This window comes from Amphibalanus amphitrite, unplaced genomic scaffold (assembly GCF_019059575.1).
Source record: "Amphibalanus amphitrite isolate SeventyFive unplaced genomic scaffold, NRLGWU_Aamphi_draft 000423F_arrow, whole genome shotgun sequence".
Lineage (NCBI taxonomy): Eukaryota > Metazoa > Arthropoda > Thecostraca > Balanomorpha > Balanidae > Amphibalanus > Amphibalanus amphitrite.
Genome location: NW_024881917.1, coordinates 392,361 through 412,778, shown reverse-complemented (window position 1 = coordinate 412,778; position 20,418 = coordinate 392,361). Strand labels below are relative to the sequence as shown.

General features: G+C 46.5%; 2 protein-coding genes across 3 annotated transcripts in view; one reads left to right on the top strand and one right to left on the bottom strand.

The window, feature by feature from the left end:
* The first annotated feature begins 977 nt into the window (after positions 1–977).
* Positions 978–11,998, top strand: LOC122391127 (probable serine incorporator). The gene is made up of 11 exons (XM_043384789.1): positions 978–1,327; positions 1,833–1,997; positions 5,307–5,482; positions 5,785–5,846; positions 6,052–6,161; positions 6,420–6,723; positions 7,271–7,415; positions 7,833–7,909; positions 8,568–8,606; positions 9,008–9,149; positions 10,243–11,998. Exons 1-11 carry the CDS (start codon positions 1,292–1,294, stop codon positions 10,379–10,381), a joined length of 1,395 nt encoding a protein of 464 aa, XP_043240724.1. The 5' UTR covers positions 978–1,291; the 3' UTR covers positions 10,382–11,998.
* Positions 11,999–12,319: 321 nt separating this feature from the next.
* Positions 12,320–20,418, bottom strand: part of LOC122391146 — a 19,344-nt gene continuing 11,245 nt past the window's right edge. For both annotated transcript variants that reach the window (XM_043384821.1, XM_043384820.1), the window contains one exon: positions 12,320–13,887. In XM_043384821.1, coding sequence (XP_043240756.1) covers positions 13,862–13,887 — 26 coding nt within the window. In that variant the 3' untranslated portion in view covers positions 12,320–13,861. The remainder of the gene's footprint in view (positions 13,888–20,418) is intronic.

Genomic DNA, 20,418 nt, shown 5'->3' with positions numbered 1-20,418 from the left:
TTGTCATTGATACGCCACAATACCTACCTGTCAGCCATATTGGAATACAAATGCTCGTTTTCAAAATACTCATTCTGGCTTTTCTAAGGCTTGCCGAGCTTAGAAATTTTTACCATTAAATTCAGAAGACAAAGTTGAGGGGTGATTTGAGTTTTAACAAAAATTGAAGGGGTCCACTCTCAAATGACCTTGACCTTTGACCCCTCATATCACAGCCCCCGGAGCTTGCCGAACTTAGATAATTTAGGATATTAATAAGGGTGTCTAGATGCATCAGCTCACAAAATTTCATTAAAATCTGAGGGGTCCGCTGTAAAAGGGTCACGTGACCTCCACGTGGCTGCAAACTTTGACCTGACCTAATTTCCAGGTCAGGGCTTGCCGGGCTTAGATTTTATGCCCATCGTGCTCAGCAGGTCAACTTGCATCTGTGTGCAAATTTTGAGGCAATTCTGAGGGGTCCGCCCTCAATGACCTTGAACTTTGACCCCTCATATCTCAGCCCCCAGGGCTTGCCGAGCTTAGATAATTTTATTCTGTGATGACCAGGTCATGCTGAGTGGCTGGTGTAAATTTGGTGAGATTCTAAGGGGTCCGTTTTTATCATTTTTTCCATCGAATATGAATTTGGAATCTGAATTTGAATTTGAAGCTAAGTATATAAACGTCATCTAGAGGCGAGCTTCGACCTAACGCCTTGACCTCAACCTATAAATTCGGTCAGCTGACTGTGGTGAGCTTCGCTGATTGAATTCCACATTTTCAATTTTTATCAAACTAATATGTTTAAGTAATCATTTATGCAAGCAGAGTGATGCATTTTATCGAGAAAAATATTTTACAAAACGTTTCTAAGTCAAGCAAAAAGTCCCAAATTTTTGCTTCGTTCAGTAATTGGATCTTTTGAAATATTCTTACATGCTCCTACGATATCCATTTGCATTCTTTTTAATTTCATATATTTATGAATGGTTTTTTTCAATGATATCCATCACATTTTGAAAGTTAATTTGAATTTAAGAAATGGTCTTTGCAGCTGTTGCTAAATATCAGCTGACAGCACTTATAGAATTTACAGAAATGGCGCAGCAGTGACATTTGCACGATCTTGGCACGAATTGTTTTGTTTTGGCCAGTGATTTTGGTATTACAAATCGCCGTGCGCAGTGGCTTTGTGTGTAATGGTGGTGATGGTTGCCTTGCCCAAGGCTATTTAGCCTTGCCTGTGCTCGTTTATTACTAAAATCAGTTGGGTGTGAGACATTTCAATCTCTCCCTCTAATCAGCCATCATGGGTGCGGTGCTTGGGCTTTGCACAGCCTCACAGGTAGGTCAAGATTGTTACTGGTAGTGGTAGGTTAGGTATCTGCCCAATAGACAAAGGGAATTAAAGAAAAATATTTGTTTTCCAAGTGTTATATGGATTAAGTAAGCATAGGATTGACTTTCCAGCTCCTGGAGCATTGAACGAATTTGTAAAAAAAAGCTAAAGTGAAAGAATGTAATAAAATGCGCATTTTCCAAATAGAATGGAAAATGTGAATTTGAATGCATTTTATATTTTTATCACGATGTTTTGCAAAAAGTATTTTTATTGAGCCAGCATGCCAATGATGATGGAGACGTGTCATTTTGATTTACGGAATAGAGTTACAGTTGCCTGTTTCAGATAATTTACAGGTAAAAAATATCAATGGATTTTCTCTGTCAATGCTATGGTTTCTGCATGAGCACATCAATTTTTTTACATATTGAACGCCTATTTAGTTGGAGTCACATTGGAAAGGCTGAAGGCTGAATTCACTGCTGACTGTGTTACTGATTCTTTTCAGCTGGCCTGCTGCTGTGGCTCTGCGGCATGCAGTCTGTGCTGCTCAGCATGTCCATCATGTGCCAACTCAACCAGCTCCCGCATCATGTACGCCTTGATGCTTCTGGCAGTCACTGTGCTGTCTTGCATTCTGCTGGCTCCCGGACTTCAGGACACCATGCAAAAGGTGTGTGAACAATCAGGTTCTTTAAACTGGAGAGTATGTTTCTCATGTAGATCTCTTCTTGGGCTTTGATATTTATATTTGATGCACCAATTTCTGCAAATTTGTTGTGCTGTTTTTCATTATGCCTTGGGATGATGTGATGTGGTGTAGTTTTGTGCAGTGTAGTATAACATGCATATGATATGATGACATAGGCGTAGGAACCGGGGGGGCCAGGGGGGCCACGGCCACCCCACCACTTTGGAGTGGGGGGGGCCAGTAATGTGTGTGGCCCCCCCACTTTTGAGAGCACTCCAATGTCTGAGATTCGCTCGCTAAACACAAAAAGATGGGCCACGGTGCCGTTTCTGTCACGGATAATCTGTGCTTTGCAGGTAGAATTAACACCGTCTAAAACATGCAGCAGTTTAGCGATTTAGCGCGTAAATTTTCAAATTCAGCGCAGAAGAGACATATCTGATATGTTTATTGCGCCAACCGGTTTCGTTTTGTGGATCTGGTCAAGGCACTAAGATGAAGATCTGGTTTGAGTCAGGTAGAATTTAGAAATGAGATGGATATAAAAAGTTTTTTTGCGAAAAAGGTGGGTGTGTATCTGGTGAATATACATATTGCATGATTAATGCGACCTTGACAGGGGTGGAGAATTATGTAAATCCCAGGGTTGCCTTTTCTGGACGGACCTATGCACCTACCCTACCTACAATTTCCCCAATTTCATTCAAAATTAGCTACAAATGAAAGGTTGCCTTTTGTTCATGGGTACCTTTGGAAATAAGAGTGTGTTTAAGAGAGTGTGATAAGAGAGTGTGAAATAAGTGTGTGGAAATAAGAGTTTTTCGTCAATAACTAGGTACCGATCAAATTGAGCTAGCGAGTCGGGAAAGCCACCTATGGACTCAAGAAGACCTGCCGAATCGAATGCTATGCGACATGACCTCCTTCGACCAATTTCGCGACCTGGGGGTGCTGACCTGACCGTGACCCGAGGTCAACACCCTAAGTTTACCTCACCCAAACAAAAAGTATATCATTCGACGCGCCTGAGAGAGGCGAACACGATGCTGGCAAAATCGCGGCTCTGCGGCCATTTTTTGCGAAGTTATTCACCAAAAACGGAACCGTGCCTTGAGGCACTTGACCTGACCTCAGAGGTCACCGGTTTTTGTTTGTTTTGTTGGGTTAGGCCCTTTCAGTCCAATGAGACCATTTCAGAGTCGGAAGGATGATAGGATATACATAGGGGGAGACATTGGTCTGGGCAGGCACCCTAGTGAGTCGCCGGGGCTGAGCCCGTCCAGAGGACAGGCCACCCAGCCCCAAGGCACTCACTGCACCCGGCTACGGGGTGCGCTCCCTCGGGAGCAGCGGTGCCGCTCCAAGGGAGCAGCCCGCATGAGATAAAGTTGCCTGTCCAGCCCGGAGGGGGTTGCGGTGTGGAGGAGAAGGATTTCAGTATCCTGAGGATAGAAGCACGGAACGGTGTCAGAGGTCACTGGTTGACCTAGGACCATAAAATCGGGTATCGATCTCTGCGTCTCGTAACGGCGCACACGCTCGTTTTACCGCGACGCGCTAGCTCCACCTGGGGCGAAACGGCGAGGGGGGTCGTACAGGCCCCCGCCCCCTCGGCCAGCGCGTATGTAGAAAACCTATAGGACCGGGCCGTGGAGGGTTAAACTGGCCTCTGAAGGCCCAGACCGTCTAAAAGTCCCACACCGGCCTCTGATAAGTGAAAGTCAATCAGCCCAGTTGCAGTGGTCGCTGATATAAAACCTCTTAAAACGTTACAGGCCTGGCTGAGCCTAGCTGGGCCGTTCATGCTGATTTTTATAGGTATATTGAAAAGACTCGCTTTGCACGTTTCACGCTTGCTCGTAATGAAAAAGTTGCTGGATGCCTCTGGAATTTGCATGGGTGCCAACGGCTGCGGAGGACAGGGGAACGCGTCCATCAGTTTGAGTTTATGGACGGGAGAGTGTAGACTCCCTGAAATTTCAACCAATTTTTTTTTTGTCTCTATTTTTTTTTACCTCTGAGCATGTTTGCGAAAACAAAGTGGCCGAAATCCGAGGAGAAATCGGATTTTGGGGGTAGGTTAGGTTTTGGATCTCTGGGACCCTGGCCCCCCCCCCCCACTTTCGAAAACGTTCCTACGCCTATGTATGATGAAATTGCCAAAGCATTAATACAGGTGGGATGCAGAAACTCAGCATTATGAGCTACAATGATTACTGATCATACTCACTCACCTAGTCAACTCACATAGCCTTTTTTATGTTCAAGTCACTGGCATGACTATTTGTTTGACCATACTTGCTGTGCTTTACTAGCTTAACTGTCACTTGGCTTAACCACTTTTTTATTGTGCTTTTTAGATGTAAAGTAACAGAGAAGGATATTATAAGGCTAGGCAAGGATACTTGATACACTATACACTTAAAATCAGAACTGAATTGGGGCTGGATTTGCATCTTTTACAATAGTCTCTGTACCATGTTTCCAGTTTTATGTCCAATTACTTTGCATGGCATTAGATAGTCTAGCAGCTTATTATGCTCACTGTCTCCTCTGCCATTATGCATTGTGTACTGTGAAGTAACAGCTATGAAGCTCCTTAACAGCTATGAAGCTGCTACTGTGCTTCTGGTGTACCTGGCTTAGAATTTTCACCAATATTTCAAAATTTTCATACTGCTTTGAGCACTGTTTTTTTTAAGCCTTTGCATGGCTGTATGTATTTCATGCAAAAAGTTGTTACAATTTTTTTTTTCTGATACCATATGGTTTAGATTGGCAATCTTTGCTTTTGATTGGCATTTTATTGTATTCTGTGAGAAATAGTCTACTAGGTGTGGATGAATAGGCTGAACTTTGAGGTAGTCTGGCTGGCATCCATCAATTAGGCTCTTAAATTTGAAGTGTTTTTACCTAGCTAGCTCATCAAGTTAGGATATCTTGTGTCAGGTCTTTTTGGCCAAAATAAAGGACTTTGTGCAAATTCTTAATAATTTGTTCCTTTTAGCTGCCTTGTCTCTTGAGTCCCAGCATCATTGCTTGCTGCAAAATGGATACGAAAATGGAGATCAGTACTCAGTGCCTAAAAATGTCGCATTTAACCTGTGGTGTGTCGAAGCTGTTCACAGTTACCAGGGGTCAACCAAGCACTTGACAGTTTAAGTTGTGATGTTCAAGTGTGTGAAGAATTGTCTTTTAATGTTTATCTACAAAGCGTATTCTCCAATCTCTCAGAGTGACCACCGTGACCCGTCTACTCGTGATCCGTGACCCGTCTCCCCGCTGCCTCAGGTTCCGTTCTGCAACGACCACGCTCCGGGGGCGGTGAAGCTCGACTGCAGCACGGCCGTCGGCTACATGGCCGTCTACCGGGTCTGCTTCGTCGCCACCCTGTTCTTCGGCCTGATGGCGCTCGTCATGATCAACGTCAAGTCGTCCAAGGACGGCCGAGCCGGTGTACAGAACGGGTGTGTAGGTCGGGGTGGTATTGGAGAGGAGAGGAGAATAGTTGGCAGTCCCACCAGGGCTGGCGAAGGAGAAGGTTGCGGCTGGTCTTGTCATTGTTTTATGATGGATGGCTTTGTAAAATATGCGGTCCCAAAAACTACAGCCCTTCGTGAAATCCCTACAAAATTATTGAGTAAAGTGGTGGTATTACTACCTAGGTACGTTTTGATTCTACCAAATCACGAACGACTTATGAGCACTCGGTACTTAATCCTCCTGTATCAATCGGATGCAATCCCTGCTCACCAGCACCTTTTTGCAGATTTTGGGCCATTAAATACCTACTGCTGATTGGTGGCATCGTCGGCTCGTTCTTCATCCCAGGTAAGTTCAGCATTCGATGTCGATAACGATCTAGCAGTTTCCTATTCTTCCTGTACAATACTTGCTTGCGATTAGCAATGCTTTAGGATGAGTTCGACAATGCAGGTGCCAGTCCAGAGGTATTTTGAAGGATAAAGCGTGGTTTGGTGATTGCCATCCCACATTGACACAGGCTTACACCATGTCCTTGATGCCCCCTGCTTAGCCGGCAGCCTCAACTGGTGGATGTACTTTGGCATGATCGGCGGCTTCATCTTCATCCTGATTCAGCTGGTGCTTATCATAGACTTTGCCCACTCCTGGGCCGACAACTGGGTACGTACGCCTCTATCGTGGGGAGTCTGGACAAAGGCTGGTTCAATCGATGGTGCCTCCTATGGGAGTTATTAAATTCGGGACAGTTGCTGGATGAAATGCTGCTCTGAGGGGTATTGCCAGCTTTTGCTTTTTATTTGTTAGTCTGTTCTCGCTGTTCAGCTGTTACGTTACCTACTTTTCGATTTTTTTCTCGTCGCCGTTTGTCTCCGTCCGTTCCGCGCCTACCGCGATGTGACCTGCTCTGACCGCCCGCAGGTGTCCCGGTACGAGGAGACTGAGTCGAAGGGCTGGTACTGCGCGCTGCTGTTCTGCACGTTCCTCCAGTACGCGCTGGCCATCACTGCCGTCGGCCTGTTCTTCGCCTTCTACGCACGACCGGACGGCTGCGGCACCCACAAGTTCTTCATCAGCTTCAACCTGATCCTCTGCGTGGCGGTCTCGGTGCTGTCGGTGCTGCCGAAGGTGCAGGAGGCGCAGCCGCGCTCTGGCCTGCTGCAGTCGGCCGCCGTCACCCTGTACACCATGTACCTGACCTGGAGCGCCATGGCCAACCAGCCCGGTACGCCCCCCCCCTCCCCCCGACAGGCGGCGAGGGAGGGGATATGGGGTGGATGGGGTGGAGTCTTGTGTGTATAGCGGGGGTCGATTATCGCGTGATTTGCCACAGTGACCTTTGCACCCAGCCCTTGTGAATGGGTGGTTTATTTATGTTTGGCGCAAGGCTTCGAGGAAGAGTTGTCCCATGAAATATTCCAGGTCGGGCGTAGCGTTTCGCTATTACGCTATTATCAAGGTATATTTTAAATCAGCGTGGTCTTATAGGTATATTTTAAATCAGTTTAAATCATTGTCAGGCCGGGAAGTGTATAAGCTGTCCTTTGTTCAGCGTTATACGTATGTAAATTTTCGTCATAAACTCCGTACAGTTGTGCTTTGAGATTCTGTTTTTCTCTGTCAACAGTTGCCAGTTCTGCCAGACGATATAGCTTATAGTGCGTCCTATCCTAAAACAACATGAATCAACCGATTTTGTCCACCACCCCTGAGTTCGCCCTACCTTTTCGTCTGTGACCTGACCCTGCCAACCCCTTCCCATATTACCCCAGATGGCAGCTGCAAGCCGCATCTGAACGCAGTGATCTCTGGTGACACCGGTGCCGCCCCGGCTCCCGACCAGCTGCCCGGCTTCGACGCCCAGTCGATCGTCGGCCTGATCATCTGGCTCGTCTGCGTCCTCTACTCCAGCATCCGGTGAGTGCCCGGGCGGCGCCGTGCACATCGGGAAGGTGGTGTTTGGACACATGTGCTCGGTGGATTTGCCACACTAGAACTGCTATCATTGGTATTGCTTGTCAGATGGAAAGGACGTTTTTGGAATATTACTTCTTCGCTTGCGCTTATTTTAGGTACTAGGATTATCAATATGCAATAACAGCATTATCTCGAATGATGTAATCATGTGTCGCTCTAAACCTGCTGTATCTGCTGTATTTTGCGCTGGCAATTCCGATTCAAAAGCTGTCATTTTGGATGTTTTCTGACGGCTCAGACAAGTCGTTGCCATCTCTCCCATCTCGCTTTCCCCTCCACCCTACCACGCTCCCTTCTTGTTATTTTGCTCATGGCTGCTCTGTTGACTGACATTTTCCGCGTCTGAGTGTTTCTCAGCACGGCCTCCTCGTCTCAGCACGCCAAGCTGACGGGTTCCGACAAGATTCTGCTCAAGGAGGACACCAAGACACTCGGTGAGACTGACCCACGACCCCCACCTGGCCCGGCCTGGCCCCACGCTGTCGGCGATCGGGGCTGGCGATATGATTCAACTGGGAAATTTGTGTTACTGGAGTGCTGCTGCATGTTGATGCTTGATATCGTTTTTCGTCATTTTTTGGCTTTGTCATATTTATTGCAATACTATTGTCATTTTTGTTTCGTGTTTGATTTGGAGTTGACCCTTGCCAAACATGATTCAGTTGCTTCCGATTACTCAGATCAGCAAAAAGTTCTTGTTTCTGAATCGCAACTGGCTAGGCAACTGGGTTTCGGAGTTATTTTTTGTAGCTACTTAACGTTGATCTCGTCTTTTTATTTGATTGAATTCGTCATGATTCTCCTTTTCGAATTCCTGTGTTGCCTTTAATATTTCACCGATGACTGTAATCTGTGATCATATTTGAAGCCTACAGTCAATGTTGGCGTTCAGTGTTCAGACACGGTCGATGTTTGTTGACGCCTGTGTTCTATGTGTCACACACTGTAGATGACCACTGTATTCTGTACTAGTGTTCACACACCGCGATTAACTGTTGTGTCCGTATTTTAGCCAATCGGAGCTAGGTGTGTTGTGTTTTGTGTTTGGAGTTTGGACACAGTCGATAACTGTTGGGTTGCGCTGTGTTTTAGCCAATCCGAGCGACGCCAGCACTCTGGTGGATGCTGAAGGTGAGCTAGTCAAACTATGCTGAGTTATTGTCGTAAAGTAAACATCCAGCACTGAGCTCTCTGATGTGGCGATTTTTCCGGTGCCCACGTGTGACTTATGCTACATCTGGTTACTTCATTGCTGGCATTTTGTTTATGCTATTCGCTTCACGTTTTTTTTTTTACTCATCGAATGCTGTTCTAGCCTTAAGGGTTTTGTTTGGCTTTCTTCTGCAAGGGATTCATTTTTTGTTCTGATATTTTGTTTTTCATTGCTGTTAAATTATTTTAATTCATTTTTGATGAGTTACATAGTCAGGCATTAACAAGTTAGTTTTATAAAATGCTGAGGTTGTTCATCACATGTCCCGCGATAGTCTCAAACGTCCAGCGGCGGCATCAGTTCGTGATTTGACCGGCAGGCGGCAGCAGCGGCGCCGAGCGGGAGCGTCCCGGTGTCTGGGACAACGAGGAGGACTCGGTGGCCTACAGCTGGTCCTTCTTTCACCTGATGTTTGCACTGGCCACCCTCTACGTCATGATGACGCTCACCAACTGGTACTCGTGAGTATCAAATAGTGATGGGACACAGTATGAGTGACGCTCACCAACTGGTACTCGGTGAGTATCATAGTGGTGGGGTGGGAGACGTTATGACACCAACTGGTACTCGTAAGTATCAAATAGTGATGGGAGTTGGTGGAAAGTCATAAGCTGGTACTCGTGAGTATCAGAGACAGATAGTGGTGGGAAACTGGAAAAGCCTCCAAATGGTACTCGTGAGTATCAGATAGTGATGGGAGACGTTATGACACCAACTGGCACTCGTGAGTATCAGATAGTGGTGGGAGAAGTTTGGTAAGGTGACTAGGTGACTCACAATAAATGTTTTAGGAGTATTTTTGCTGTGTACTTCTTATATGAAGAAATCAAATTTTTAAGGCATTGTGTCCTTGATTAGGTTGAGATAGAGTGGTCCCTCAAACACTCTGGTCATGTGGTGTTCAGTGGTTGGTCATGTCCAGCTGCTGTCCCTAATTGTTTTATGGCTTGGTAGCTCAGTTTCCACAAGTACGTAATTGCTTTCATCTTAAAAACAATTCATTAGGCCTACTGAATATGCTCGAGTTTAGTTTTATGATTATGACGGCAGTCAATAGTGCACTAGAATGATAGAATCTTTCCTCTTTTTTATCAGCCGTGGGCCATTTAATCCGTGCATGCATGCGTGATGTATATTTGAGGGACACTTCTTCCTTTTTTGTGTCTCCCGAATCTCTCACACAACCGGCACCCCGGTCGTCCCGCCGGCGGCCCCACCGTCAGTCCGTGACCGGTGGGGTCGCGTGTGTCACCCGTGTCGGGCTAATGAAATAGACTCTGTACCAGCCCCGCACCCATCCCCGGAGCAGGCCGACCGAGGCGCTCGCCCGTAGTTAATCACGCGAGCCTTCAATTTGCTGAGTGGTGTCTGTGCTGCGGCGACCGCAGGAGGAGCGGATCGTCAGCCGTGGCCGGTGGTAGGGTGGTGGCGTGCTGCTCATCACTTATTGCACGGAGGATAAGAGGATTTTTTATTAGGTGGCGTGCATGGTGTGGACTTAGTTAACTCACTCGTTGGGGGCTGACTTACCTTTGTTGTCTGTTGCTTTCAAAGGCCGAACTCGGACCTGCGCTCGCTCTCCAACAACGCCGCCTCCATGTGGGTGAAGATCATCTCTTCGTGGCTGTGCCTGGCGCTGTACGCCTGGTCGCTGGTGGCGCCGCTCATACTCACCAACCGCGAGTTCAACTGAGCGCAGAGCCGATAGATGGCAGGCAGCGCGGCCGGCGGACGGAGGGGAGGGATGGCGCTCCAACACTCCACCGAGATGGGAGACAACTCCCTGCGTGGGTAATGTTTAGCTTAGTTGGTGTGTGCAGCTTACTAGTACTCGACTGTGAGCGGCGGCTAGGTGGGCAGTTATTGGACTTTTCTTTTATCGTAAGCCTTGTGCTTCATTGGATAGACGTTTTCTGTAATGTCGATATTACACCAATCGATATAAGCTCAGGCAATTGCTGAACTGTCGATCTGCTATCGGAATCATTTACTGCACATTGCACCTCGTATAAGCAACCCATGAGATAGTGGTGTATCCTTGATAAGCCGTTGGAGATTACTAATGTAACGATTTACTCCCAACAGGTGGCTAGTCAGTGTTCAGCTGATTTTGTTGTTTGGTTGTTTGGTTATTTTTCAGTTCAGTATCACTTATCAGCAGTTAACTTGTGAGATATTCTTTGTCTTGTGCTTTTACTCTGATGCTATCTATCGTAGTACTTATCGAGCAGTTTATCCGTTTCACCACACTATTTTGAGAGGCCTGGTGGTGATCTGATGTGAACTAACCCGTGGCATGGCCTGCCACTTGATGTAGCTTTTGATTTGTGACGCGGCAGGCTCCCTTGCCGCCGATGGAAACTCTTATTTTTGTCGCTCACGTTGGCCGCATTTAGCCGTCGAGACGAACATTGAGAGTCACCGGTCGCAGTGCCGTCAGTCCGTCTCCCAGCCTGCACTTAGGTAACGTTGGGCGCCTGCCTACTTTGATTTTCCTGTGATATTCCCGCGCACTGGATGTATATTGTAGACTCCACTGTGCGCTCAGTCCGGTCAGGGACACATCTATGGCACGGAATCGTTCGTAGCTGCCCCTGACCCGGTGCCTCAGCGTGGAGGTGCTAAGGTACTCCCTTTAGACGTAGTGTTTGGTGTCCTGCACCGGCGCAGCTCAGACGAATCTTGCGCGGCGTAGTTTAAAGGGACTATCCCACCTTTAACATGGGGTTTGAGTTGAGATAGCCAAGTTTGCGGCGAGGTTCAGAAACCACTATCTATCTAGGTTGCAACCCCCGCGGCCTCTTGGTGTTGAAGAAATGCGTTCCCTTCATTTGAAAATGGGCCTTGTACAAGGCCCTATCTTCAACATGGAGCGACTGTTAGTGTGACGTCACCTCGTTTAGTCATTCTGATTTAAATGGGTTTGTTCGTTGAAAAATCGCTTAAAACTTGGTCTGAACTTTGTTGTGGTGCCTACAGAGTAAAAAGAATCAGCGTTATGACAGTAATGTGGCCTGGGGAAGGAGGTAATTTTGGGCTGTGACGTCACATAGTTGAAAGTTTGTGTTTGAAATATGGGAAGCCTAAGATGTTTAATGAAAAATAAATGCCAGAACCGTGTTCCTGGTCATCCAATCTATAAAGTCGGGCACAATTTAACTGGTTTTAACAACATTTTAGAAGGTGGGATAGTCCCTTTAATGCGTTATTGAATGTGAGATGGGAAAGACCCAGTTTCGTTCTTTCGCTTGTGTTGGTTTAACTGTACACCGCATTATGCTGTGGTAATAATATATCTACGAACTCAAAATACGTGTCTCATGGAGAAATTCGAAGCGAGATGTGCTTTTCGCTGCCGTGGGTCAATGAAGACTCGCACATATTTTATCATGGAAAACACACGCATTATGGTGTAACATTTTCCGATGCATCCTTGGCCTGCAAGTTGCGGTCTGCTCAGCCCCGCTGTGCGTTCCGTTTAATTCACACTCTTGTGGTAGCATGATTGTCACCAATGACTTTCTTTATGTTTTCCTGACATACGATATCGTGGTCAGAAGTGAGCGCTTGCGATTGGTTAAGCGAGTGTGTTCGGTGCTTGCGTCAGGTCTCTTTGGAGTATCAGACATTGTAACACAAATAATTTATTCCGAAGCTTAAAAAGCTACACAGTGAAAGGCATCTGAGAAGTTACAGTTGGCATACAGTCGAACACGAGGGTGGCTATAGGAAGTCGTACAGTTACACATATAAGCACATTATAGATGGAAGGAAGCGAGATATTTTTGGTCGTCAGCCAACTAAACACCGCTAGTTTGGTTCCACATGTAAGGCCACCGCTCTCCGAACACTACGAGATTCAGGCACATTGGGTTTCTTGGCCTTATTTGCACCGAAATAACGATCACAATTCAGAAACATCACTGACGCATGGACGAAAATTCCGTCAGACACTGAAAGGGTGGCGCTGATAAGAGGTCTTTCGCCGCTAACATACCGACTCGCGACGGCTTGCCAGCCGACAGAAAACGTTTCGCAGACAGACAAATACATGGGTGTGTTGAACGCGTCGACTCTCGAAGGACCACCACAAACAAGCTGAAGAGCTTGTTTCGGCACTCCCCACACCATTCTCAGCTCTGTGGGCGTCCTTTCGACAGCATTAGCAGTTGCAAGAGAGTACCTACATACACCATGGGACGGAATATTGGAGACAGAGAGAGCGAGTGCCAAAGAACGCAGCTGCGATGGACACTTGGCTAACACATGACAATGACACATACTCACACACCTACACTGACTGCTACATTTATAAAAAGCGAGGAAGCTCAGATTGCACTCACTGATATTGCATGCATAGAGACGGGGGCGGCACCACTTTTTTACAACGACCCTGTTGTTGCCCCAGAGGTGACTACAGCATCGTATTCGTGTAAGGTAAGTACCTTCTTCGAAACCGGCAGCATGTCTTTCGTTTCAGGCCACTCTGCTAAATGGCATTAAAAAGTCGAGCACATTGTTTTGTAGATGAAGCCTGATGTGGTGGTTCTTGGTCGGGTGTAAAACGTCGGATATGCACCGCCCCCGTGTGCCACACTGATTAGCTGCTGAATATGCAGTGGCTCATGGTTGGACCATCAGACACTCCTCGGTTTGGAACCGCCATGTTTTGATGGTTTGTTATCAATGAGGGTGAAGACAAAAATACAGAACCCACTGCTACTATACGTGGAATGAAGATGCGATCTTGCCTAGTGCTCACCTACCTACTTGAAATCCATTATGAAGCAAGCTGAAATTGTACATTCACTACACATCTAAAGCTTTTCGCAGTTTCATTCATAAATAGAACAGCAGCAAAGAAGTTTCGAATATCCTCTAATAAAAACGACTAACCTACTTAAATAAAACTATATCCTCGCTCGCTGATTAATAGGTACACTAAGACAATGAAAAAACACACACATAAGACAGCGTTTCGAGTCAGTTTGGAGACACGACTCCGTCATGTAATTCGGTTGGGAGCCAGCTGTGAACTCGGGTGTGGCGAACGTGACCTTTCGGAGGTCAGCGCGGTCACGTGACGCCGTCCTCAGTGCGTGGGCGGTATGATGGGGCTCGTCGACTCTTGGCTGGCCCGGCCGGTGGCGCGGTACCTCCCCTTGGCGTGGCGTCAGAGGGTGCTCGACTTCTTGGGGTCTGCAACACATGAGAAGTGGCTCAGTTGTACCGATTTACAGAATCAGCCTGCAGTAGCGGCGAAACACCTTCAATCAAGGGGGGGGGGGCACTGCCGACTTTTGGTCCCATTCTTTCCATGCAACGCCCACAGGGCTTATGTTAAAATGCCAAAATCAAGGGGGGGCACGGTGCCCCGGTGCCACCCCCGTTCCGCCGCCTATGTCAGCCTGTGCTCCTTTTCGCGTCGTTTGGGTGCAGTTCCTATACGGTTCCTGACATATGGCTATTTAGCCGTTGGAATTAAAATGAAATGATTAAATATATACCTACTGTAGGCATGTACCTAAATGAAAATGAAATGTAGGAATGTAAAAGTGCAAACTAAACAACCAAATAGGTACCTACTATGCATCCATACAGCTCGGCTCCATAAGACCTTTAATGAGCATTGTTTTCCCCAATAAACATAGTGACTTTAGGGGAAACTTAAATTCATTTTCGTATTCTTTACCGCGCGACAGCTCAGTCAAACAGAGTGGGTATACACCTACTGTAACGCACGACAGCCCCTGGTAGGTATAGGGTGAGTAGGTCAAAAACGCCCCCATTAACCCGCGCACCGACGGGGGGGGCGGATATCCGCCCCCCCCTGAGGTTTTTCGCGAATAGCGGGAAAACCGCGGCGCGTAGCGCCGCGAAATTTTATATGACTATACCCTCATCAATTTTACACATGGTGTGCAAGTTTGAACCTCCTACCTCTTAAGGTCAGGTCACCAGGTCACTTTGAATGACCCAACCTCAAGTCACTTTTTTGCAACTTTGTCACCGTGCCAGAGCTACAGTAGATGTCGGAGACCTTTGAAAGTCGCAGGATGTTATTAGGTCATTAGTAGCTACAATTTGTATATCTCGGAATTTTGATATCGGTGACCTAAGGTCAGGTCAATTTCGCGACCTCCCCATTATAAGTCAATGGGGGAAAAATCAACTCCCTGTTTTTACCACTAAAACGGGTCGGAATGGCCCCATATACCATACATGACTTTATATACGATCAACCTTCACTACCTTGAGGTCTGTTTTGCTGTTGGGCAGCTGTGAGGTCATGTGACGTCATCAAAGGTCACCAAAGGTTTTTGGCCAATAACTCCGTACAGGAACAAGATACAGCCGCGTGGATGGTCTCATTGTGTTCAGCTCGTCAAGACGCATCGAATGATATACATGATGACCTCGAGGTCACGTGACCTGAGGTCAACCTTTGACCTTGACCTTTCGAGGTCAACATATATATCATTCGATGCGGATTGACGAGAGGATCACGATGATGCCCTTAGTTTGTTACTATCTTGACTAGTTCGAAAGTTATTCGAGAAAAACTCTCTCAATATCTAGCGCCGCCATTTTGACTTTTTCGACCCCTGTGACGTCATCTTTGACCTGACCTGAAAATGACCTTTGTAAAAATTGTAGATCTTGACCGTGCGTATCCGATGCCGTTTACCGCTTGTCGCTATCTTGCTTCGTTCTCGAGATCTCAGGGGGGGCGGTCATCCGCCCCCCCCCCCCGTCGGTGCGAAGTTGGCGCAGACCCCCGTCGGTGCGCGGGTTAAGCGCGAAACCTTCTGACACTCAACCCAACACAGATTACTTAAACCTTTGAGCACCATCATGTAGCTCATTCTTTTTACTACGCTTTGAGACCAAGAAAAGACACCTACGTGTGGTATTTAACCCCCCAAAAAGGTTTTCGCATACCCTTACAAAAGGGCGTTTTGCCCCATACCCTGGGTAATACGCCCACACCCATGTGCAAAGCGCCCCCACCCCATCCATCAACCGAAAATGATGAACAGGGCAGAACTTGACGTCATTCTGACGTCATTTGTGGTCAGCCTATCATAGCCTTTGAAATAAAATTTTGTTGCAATGTGTAAAATCGATGCCCGGAGGAGTCCTGAAAGTTTGGTGACGATATCTGCAGTCGTTTAGGATATATCAGCAAAAAAGGACAGGGAGAGGCCTTTTCGGCCCCGACCTACAGGGCGCTACCCTGCACTCTCACCACCGTGCAAAACGCCCCCTTTCAGAAAACCAGTCTTGCCCCATGCATCGAGTAGGCGTCTTGCCCCATCCACTCCATTTCCGGTCAACAAAATATTGACAAAAAACGCGCCACTAACGCCGCAGCATAATACGTTCAACAGAATGACAATAAAACGCAGTTTTGAGTGATGTGCACAATAGCAAGTTTTGTGATATATTTTTTTTTAAATTTAGTCCGAACCTTATGATGGGAAGGATTCACAAGGACAGAGCCAACGCTAAGCGAAGCTTGTTGCGGTGACCCTGCCCTCTACCCTCCGATCGCGCAATCCCAGTTCTATGGCAGAATTTAGAGTCTAAAGTTTAACGTGCGCACATAGCCGCGCACGGCCGGTCCCCTCACTGACTTCGCCAGGCTACGGCCTGCCACCAACCGCAACCATACCTGTCAGGAGGCCCATAAATGTCAAGCGCCCGTCGCGCTTCGAACCCGGACTGTTGTAACCGGGAACGCGTGCTCTCACCACGCGGAGTCCAACGCTCTACCAACTGAGCTACGGGACCGGCAAATATAAAGAGGGCATCAAAATGTTAGGAATCTTCTGTAAAAACAACAAAAACAACACCCAAAACCAACACCAGCACCTACCCACGCTGCTCCTCAAGACGCAAAACCGGAAATAGAGACCTACGTAAACAAGCAGCTGACTGTTCTGAAAGACAGGATAAAACACCTATCCGTCGATAAGAAATACGATTTTTTTAGGGGAGGCGTTTAACCCAGGGGTGCGTCTTCCCCACAGTTACCCTACTGTACCCGGCACGGCAGTCCAGCCTGGACGGTATACTGTACCGCACGACAGTCTGGCCTGGCAGGTATACTGTACCGCACGACAGCCCCTGGTAGTTATACTGTGCCGCACGACAGTCCAGCCTGGCCGGTATACTGTACCGCACGACAGTCTGGCCTGGCAGGTATACTGTACCGCACGACAGCCCCTGGTAGTTATGCTGTGCCGCACGACAGTCCAGCCTGGACGGTATACTGTACCGCACGACAGCCCCTGGTAGGTATACTGTGCCGCACGACAGTCCAGCCTGGTAGGTATACTGTAACGCATGACAGACCACTGACCAGCCTGGTAGATAGGTACCTATGCTGTACCATTCCATGGTAGTTATACTGCACCGCACGACAGTCCAGCCTGGACGGTATACTGTACCGCACGACAACTCCTGGTTGTTACACTGTGCCGCACGACAGTCCACTGTACCGCATGACAGTCTGGCCTGGCAGGTATAATGTACCGCACGACAGTCTTAGCCACGGGTGGAGAATGTTTGAAAAAGTTACCCCGGCCGGCGCACCGTGGGGACTTATGCCATCCTAGCACGCATTAAATGGCAAGTTAAAGCATTTCGATTTCCACGTTTTTGTTATTCAACCCACGTAGAATTGTCCAGCGCATCCGAATCACACCTTAAATCGTCTGTAAAATGATTGTTTATGCCTCAAAAAAACTCTCAAAGTGTAGCTTCGTCCTGACCAGCGTCGTGCTATCTGCATACAACGAAAAAGCACACTACAATAAAACGCCCTCTCACTCGTTTCCCTGAACAGCAGGTTATAGTTGCGACATGTTTTCATTATCTTTGACTTATAAGGAAGATGATGGTATGCACGAAAATTTCCAAAATTCATCCAAATGTATATATAATTTTTGACCGAAATGCTAAAAATGTTAAAATGCTTCTTGATTCAGAGAGTTGACAAGCAAACTATTGCCTTACAAAGTTTGATACGCGGTGTTACGCGTGGAAATGTATATATCAAAATGTTCTCCAATAATTTCTGCATCGGGGGCAGCTCTCATTTTTTGCCGAAATTTGCCTAAACCAGTCACTATGAGACGTCAAAGCAGACGGTGCCGCGTGGTTTCTTACGCCCGTTACGCCCGGCGGGTTACCCGACCGCAGCACACCGCCTGGGGGTTTCCGGTCAGTATAGGAGTTGGGAGGAGGGAGGAAGGGGGTGATACCATGTTGACATTATTTTTCTATCGCCAAATGTTCTTTTTGAACAAAACAACAACACCCTTGCAACGCTGCGTCCATTTTATTGGCTATCGCCGCCAATGTTCACCTTATTGAACTTCAGTAGGTACAGAGCTTTGATATAGGTAAATCAAAAAATGCTGTAACTTTGTAAAGTGAGGTTGGAGGTTTTGGGGTGCTAATCACGAATTTCAAGCTAGTTTTGATCAAGGATGATGTTTTCATGCTAGGCCGGGTCAGGTCAGGCCCGACCAGTAGGTGTCTTGCCGGCTATCCATAGAAGGTACACTGAAAAAAAATTACACCAGAACTTTGGAGTAAATCTACGGTGCCAAAAAATCCAATATTTTCTGGTGAGTTTTTACTCCGGCGTAAAAACTCGAGTAAACTTACGCCGGAGTAAAAACTCACCAGAAAATATTGGATTTTTTGGCACCGTAGATTTACTCCAAAGTTCTGGTGTAATTTCTTTCTCTTTTCGAAGAAAAATTTTACCACCCGTGGTAAAATAGCAACCATAACTTGCACCAGTGGAAGAGTAATTTTACTACCCATGATATAAATAGTAACCTAATTAGCGTCAAAATACACCCCGTTTGGAGTAAAATTGCACCGTGCCCAAAAACTACACCAGCCCAAAAGGTGTGAAAATAGCACATAAGCAATATGATAAACTTAGGATGTGAGAGTAAATTTACACTCGGGTGTATTTATATCCAAATTATTTTTTACACTCCAGGTGCAAAAATAACAGGGGATGTGAAATAGGTATTGCAATCGCATCATCCTGCATGGAGGGGCAGAGCGCATCCTTTGGAATGGACCAGTCAGGACATCCAAAAGATGTGCTCATAATCCCCTCCAGGCCTTCGGGATGTGCAACTGCATACCATGCATTACAGAATTCACAGCCCCTGAAATATTATACAAACGTCATTCAAGCAGATACAAGTGATAAAGCGCAGTGCAGGTGAGTGCACGGCGGCACGATCGACAAATTGAATACTATACTATATGAAGACTCTGCGCGTGATTTTTATCGAGTTGCAAAGGAAACAAGTTCAATGAAAGACCGTTTATTCTGAGCTTTATCACATGGTGCACGTAAACTCCTGAAGGTATGTACGTGCGTTATCACAACCATTGCAACGGACTGAAACGGACTCATATGCCGTCTGTGTTTCTATGATATGCTGCGATAGCATATTCAACAAAAATAAAATATCAGAATAATATTTATCGGAGTAACTTGAGTGATAAGTACATATATATTAAAAAAAAGCAAATATTCCGACACACTTTGCGGTAGTCTTTTTCAATGCAAATGGCACACAGTGCTAGTTTGTTAGGCACAACAAAAATCATCATTTTCCCATGCGATCGATAGAGCCGGATCCTTCACTACGATTATTAAACTAATTTATCACATCAGCGAAAACTACACTATTTACTACCATATCTAAATTTAAATACCTGTGACTCCAGTCACAGGTACTTGTCCAGGTCCATGTCCAGGTACTTGAACTTAGATAAGGTAGTAAATAGTGTATAGTGTTTTCGCTGATGTGATGCCTAAATTAGTTTAACCCGCGCCGTGCTGGGGGGGGGCGTTTTTACGCCCCCCCCCCTCAGGTTTTTCGCTAATATCTCAAAAACGGCGGCGCGCAGCGCCGCCGTTTTTGGTACACGTGTTCCTACATCATTTCCGCACATGTTGTGAAAATTTCAGACCTAGGCCGTTCAAGGTCAGGTCACCAGGTCACGTCAAGTGACCTTACCTCAGAAAAAGTTCAAAGGCTCGCTATAGCTACACCGACTGAACGATCACTTTGAAACTTTCAGCGATAGATATGAGTAACAGTATGTATAAAATGTATATCTCGGATTTTTGATATCTGTGACCTAAGGTCAGGTCAATTTTGCGACCTCTCCATTATAAGTCAATGGGAGAAAATTGAAATGCGCCTCTTTTGGACGAATATCGTTCAAAACGCTCTCAAACATCGGTTCATAGGTAAACATGACACACTGAATAGGAAAAATGCACCTGTGACCCCTCTGTGTGCCCCTGAGGTCATCTCAGGTCATGAACGGTCGCCAGCAGTTTTTTGGCTATAACTTTTGATAGAGACGTGCTAGAGCGGTGAAAACACGTCAGATGTGTTCAGCTCGACGATACGGATCGACTGATATGCAACATGACCCTTTTCGGTCAGGTCATGACCTTGACCTGAGGTCAAATTTTCAAAATGACCTTTCAAGGTCAACGAATAGTTCATTCGACGCGTCTCGACGAGAGGAACACGATGCTGGCAAAAGTAATGTCATGGCGCTTATGAGTCAAAAGTTATTGACGAAAAAACGTTTTTCGTAAAAACGGCTATTTTTGGAGTTTTTGCCCTCTGGAGGCTAAACCGTTGACCTGAGGTCAAATCTGAGAACATT

Excerpts from the sequence above, each read along its gene's own strand:
- LOC122391127 (XM_043384789.1), top strand. The coding sequence starts at position 1,292 with ATGGGTGCGGTGCTTGGGCTTTGCACAGCCTCACAG. Across the intron at positions 7,416-7,832 it reads GTCCTCTACTCCAGCATCCG|CACGGCCTCCTCGTCTCAGC; the intron begins GTGAGTGCCCGG and ends AGTGTTTCTCAG. Across the intron at positions 7,910-8,567 it reads GGAGGACACCAAGACACTCG|CCAATCCGAGCGACGCCAGC; the intron begins GTGAGACTGACC and ends GCTGTGTTTTAG.